Here is a 5,049-nt window from a genome sequence, read left to right as displayed (position 1 = left end):
CAGGTCTTTCTCTTGAGTTTATTTCCTGGATGGGAAAGAGGATTGGGAAGTTCACCTGAAACTGATTTTTTTCCCCTGGTAGTTTTGTATTTCATATTACTAAATAATTAACTAAGTTAGGACATTTTCGCTCATAAATCAGGGCAGGTTTTCTAGAAGCTATAAAACATGCACTGAATGGAAAGTCTAACATTATACAGCATGTATGATGGTTCTTGACTCCAGGGTTTTTCCCCAGCTGGCTGTTCCCTGCACCACAGGGAGAATGAAATAAAGAAGGGTGTGGAAGGGAATTTCAAGAAGAACCATACATGCATACAGGAGCACACTCCAAATTCTTACCAAACATAATAATGTTCTTACATGGTCACTAGCATGTCTGGCACTTTGCAAAGATACAACAGATCCTTGGAGGAGTTGAGAAATTCAGTTTCTACACAGTAGGGACAAGAGATAAGAGAAGAGCTGCAGGCATCCACACTGCTTCTGAAAACCACCACCACCATCACAAGACCTTAAACACAAAGACATGTGTTATGGTATTAACTGCAATCTCAAAGATTTTGTCGAGTGGAGAATTTGGAGCAGGAGCTGGAGTTACCATGGGGAAGCTGTTGCCTGTTTGCAAAATGGCTGCCAAGATGGCCTAGCCAGGCAAGACCAGCAGATGCAGCCTCGAAAGAGAGTCCTCCCCATCACCAGTGTGCCCACAGACATGACACTGGAAATCTCAAACAGAAGCTTTGGTGGCTTGCAGTTCGCTAAAGCTCATAGTAGGCCAGATGGTGTATTCGCCATAGCCTTTAAAGTTTTTCCTTTGGGGCACGGCCTACCTTTTCTGTGGCAATTTGCCCAGATCAAAGACCTCATCACTGAAGGCAAAGTCTACTTCTGTGTTCAGTCGGTGTTGCTGATTTACAAGCTGGCTGGCAGGAGAAAGCACACTCTTTCTCAGGGACTCCAGTGAGGTAATGGGACTTCCGCTCATTATACTGAGAAAAGGTGATGACAAGGATTTAGCTTCAGTCCATGCCACCTCATGGCATCCCCTTTTCCTTCCACCCATTGGCAAGTCCTTCCCTGCTCTGATCATGCCATTATCCATAGGATGTTTCCGCTCTTAGCCTCAGCAGGACAAGGGAGGGCTTCGCGTACGTCTTCCTTTTCTCAAATCTACACCTTCCATGCATTGTACCTAGCCTTTAAAAAAAAAACTGTTGCAAATTTAACCTGCCCTGTTCCAAAAGGTGTGTCTCAGTAAGTGAGTAAACCATACAAGCACATTACCATGAAGTTATAGGATTTGGAGGCATGTAGGTGTGTCTCTGAGTATATAAATAGGCAGAAATGTGCCATTCTTCAGAGGCGTGCCAGCGTGACTATAAGACAGCAAAAGGTATGTGTTGTAATTAGCTTGCACTTTTTACCAGCAGTAGAAAACTGATTGCTCAGAACCGCAAGGCTAGATTTCCTGCCTGTCTGCTGAAGACCAAGCTACATATTACATATAGCTGTGTGTATGTTTCTGCTCCTGTTTTTAACTGTTGGGGATTGTAACTGGAGAAAGGTTCATCCATTGCTCACCATCTCTCTTTCAGTAAAGGTTACCAACCCAATTCTACCCCCACCCTGGAACAGAAAGGTATAGTAACTTTTCCCCATCGAGTAAGAAATAGTAGCAATGTCTGTGGGTGGATAGAAAGTAGGAAAGCATTGGAAGTATTGAATCCCCATCACTTCAGCTTCTGATTGCAGCTTCCAAGACTTCTTATCAATAATTATCAGTAACCAACACATGCATATCAAGATGAACTTTGGCTCCTAGTAGTAAATCTGCGGGACTGTACCCTAACAGTAAAACCCTTGAATTCCAGTGCCTTCTCTAAGAGATGGAGCATGGCCCAGTGCATGTCCACTGAGAATTCATTCTGCTGAATTCTGTGGGGCTAAACCCAGGTAGGCCTGCATAAGATTGCAGTCTTAATCCATCTAATTATGCAGATTCAACTCTTTGAGGTCTGTGGGCTGACGATTATTGAATTAGATTTCCATCTTCAGCAAGGCAGGAAAGTTGAGGTGGAGAAAGTCAACTTTGTTTCTCCGTTATGGGAAGAGTCAGACTTTGGCTGACTGGTCCTCTGATGAAATAGGGAGTCTTCCCAGAGAGTAGACTTTGCTTTTGCTAATGGGAATGAATTAACTTACGCAGTAGAAAGTAGCTTGAAATTGACTGAGTTCACTTCTCAAGTGACTAGTTCTAATGAAGGAAATATGGGCAGAGATTTGAAAAGAAAATAGAATTGCATTTCACGTATATCAAAAATTGGCAGATGAACAGCAGGAGACCTTGTTCCATGATCCGAATTGCCAGAAGGGACTAAGGAGAGTGTGACTCCTGACTGAGATGGTTACTTTAAAATAAGGATAGTGGAGGCTTGTTGTTTTTTTTAAGTAGAATTTTCCTATGCTGTGGCACCACATCTCTGTTCAGATGTATTTTATCAGCCTTTCCTCTCTGAGGCAAACAATACCCCTGCAATGTTGAAGTTTATTCCACAATGTGAGTTGCACATTAGCTGACATCAGTTATGCCTCATATTCTAGAGCAAAATGGGTTTCTCTAGTTCTTGGGCATATTATTCACTTTCTGCCATTTTAAATATTTCTCTATTTCCCTAGGGGCTGATATCCCTACTTTTTGCAATATTTTAGCTGATAAAAGAACTGATTTGGTTAGAAATAATTGTTTTCATTCAAATGATGATTCCTCAGTTCATTTCAGTAGAAAGCAGCTGTAGTCTGAAGCATAATTTCATCTAAGCCCATTCGCTTGCTGCTGATTATCTGCCTGAGAAGAGGTTGGGAAAAGACATTTATGTTTCATTCATTCATTCATTCATTCATTTATCTATCAGATTTCATCATCGCCTATCTCCCCCAAAAGAGGGACTCTGGGCAGTTAGTAGATAACATGTCCAGGTGACACTCAGCTTCTGCAGCAGTTTAGAACTGGAGGTCACCAAATTCATGCGAACCAACCCTTCCGACTGCCCCGTTTAACTCCACTTAGGAGCTGCATGTTCATGCTAGAACTTCCTTGCCAGGATGAAAAGGAATAGTTTCCTCACTGATCTTAGACAGTCTTAAGAGTTCATGCTTAAAATACATCATTAGGAGAGACACTGACTGTCGCCCAGTTTTACAATCTTTGCTGATAACGGATAATTGATTATACTGGGGCATGTCTAGCATGCTAAAGATAAGCATAAGAGTAGATTTATTTTTTTTTACAAAGAGCTTCTGTTTCCAAAACAGGTTTTGAAAAGAACCAGGAAGCATGAAGATCAAACGTTTTGCTCTGCTGTGTGTCTTCATGATGTTCTCTCAGCTGCTGCAAGCTGACAGTGAAACAGTGAAAGAGAGAGGAAGAGAGAGACCAAATAACAGCAGAGGGGGAAGAGCCCAGCCTGGGCCTAATAAGAATGCCAGGGGCCAGAGAAACCGAGGACAAAACGGTTCTCACATGAAGGGGAAGTTTACCACCAAAGAGAAAGCTGAGTGCTCCTGGAATGTAAATGAGAAAGAGACCGTTCTGCTAACAGTGGACTGCAAAAACGGGGACAATGACTTCTCCTGTGCATTTTCTGGCAGCCCTTCTACCTGCCAACGGTATGCAGAAAACAAGAAGGTCTTCTGGAAGGAGATCACTCGATCCCTAAAGAAGCAGAAGAATCTCTGTAAGGACCCCAAGGCTCTCTTAAAAGCTAAAGTCTGTAAGACCGGGCCACCAACCGCCCATCTTAGGCTGGTTATGGATGCCAGGCAGGAGACACCCAAGCAGCCAGAGAAAGGATCCAGCGACTGTGTGGAAGAAGTGGATTACATGGATCAGAAGAAGGTGGCTGAAGAATACTGCTCTGAGACGTGGCAGCCTCTTTGCTACTTCCTTGTTTCAATGATACAGGATAAAAAGTGCAGTTAGAAAGGCAGGGAGGCTGGCCGAAGGCCTCGAGTTACTGTGGGCACAACTGTCTTGCAGACAGTATTCAGAACAAATATTCTGAAGTGTCCTCTGATGCATCCAGTCAACCATCACTTGGAGAAGAAAATGCAACGTGTTTCCTTCTTTTGCTGAAAAAAATCTGGCTGTAACCATTAATCGCCTCCTCCCCTCACCCCATCCTCCCTCCCTCTGCGTAACTCGGGAGAAAGGCATCATACAGAAGGGATTAATTTGATGGAGGGGTTGCCAGCAACTGCTTTCTATGTCATAAGGTCCAACACGAACACAAAGGTACATTTTTTATTAGGCCAACTTGATGCAACAAAATGCTGCACAAGGTTTTCAGATGTCTAATAACACTTTATCAGGCAGGATGATTCAGAAGAGGAAAAGGAAGTGTGGGTGGGCGGCGATTTAATGTGCTTATATAAAGGAAGTGGGAAGTGTCAAAATGAGCATTAAATAGATTTATTTCCCAATGGAGCAGGGGTGTCCACAGGGAAATGTCAAAAAAATCAAGATGGAGGCCTCAGCCATGCAGTCAAAGTCCCATCCCCATCTTGGCGCATGTAAAAGAGGGCAGAGCTTGGAGAGAAATGGATTTGTATAATGTGTTATGCAGATGTTACAAAAGTGTGAAAAGCTCCATTTATTGCTTCATTCTCCCCTGCATATTTCTAGCCAAAGTGATAATTTCAGTGCTATGCACTTTTTTGTTACTTTTGACTGTAGATTGCTAAAAATAAAGATAAATGCCTTTTGAAATCGTTCTCTGTGGTTCTATCTCCTCTTTGTCCCAATTTTCTTTCCCATACTCACGCAAAATTTGCACACAGTCCTAAATGCACTTACTCAGAAGTAAATGTTCAGTAAGTCTGAGGCCACCATCTACTCACCAGCATTTCAGTCTAGCAAGTGGAATTCAGAGGCACAGAGAATTCTATGGGGGGAAATCCATGGGACAGAACTGGCAACATTCCTGTAGAACTGAATCTGAACTTTACATTTTTATATATTTCACCCAACGGACCACGAAAATCACTTTT

General features: G+C 42.7%; 1 protein-coding gene across 2 annotated transcripts; it reads left to right on the top strand.

Annotated features, from left to right (window-relative positions):
- Positions 1-1,284: 1,284 nt before the first annotated feature.
- LOC134502102 (fibroblast growth factor-binding protein 1-like) lies at positions 1,285-4,160 on the top strand. Of its 2 annotated transcripts, none has more exons than XM_063310271.1 (2): positions 1,285-1,396; positions 3,316-4,160. In XM_063310271.1, the coding sequence occupies exon 2, from the start codon at positions 3,338-3,340 to the stop codon at positions 3,980-3,982; it is 645 nt and encodes a 214-aa protein (XP_063166341.1). In that variant the 5' UTR covers positions 1,285-1,396; positions 3,316-3,337; the 3' UTR covers positions 3,983-4,160. The 2 variants fall into 2 exon arrangements, with proteins under 2 accessions (XP_063166341.1, XP_063166340.1); XM_063310270.1 differs by lacking the exon at positions 1,285-1,396 and adding an exon at positions 1,696-1,956.
- Positions 4,161-5,049: the final 889 nt, after the last annotated feature.

This window comes from Candoia aspera, chromosome 8, assembly GCF_035149785.1.
Source record: "Candoia aspera isolate rCanAsp1 chromosome 8, rCanAsp1.hap2, whole genome shotgun sequence".
NCBI lineage: Eukaryota > Metazoa > Chordata > Lepidosauria > Squamata > Boidae > Candoia > Candoia aspera.
This window is presented reverse-complemented; position numbering and strand designations above follow the sequence as displayed.

Bases quoted from the DNA above. Each gene is read 5' to 3' on its own strand.
- LOC134502102 (XM_063310271.1), top strand. From the start codon at position 3,338: ATGAAGATCAAACGTTTTGCTCTGCTGTGTGTCTTCATGATGTTCTCT.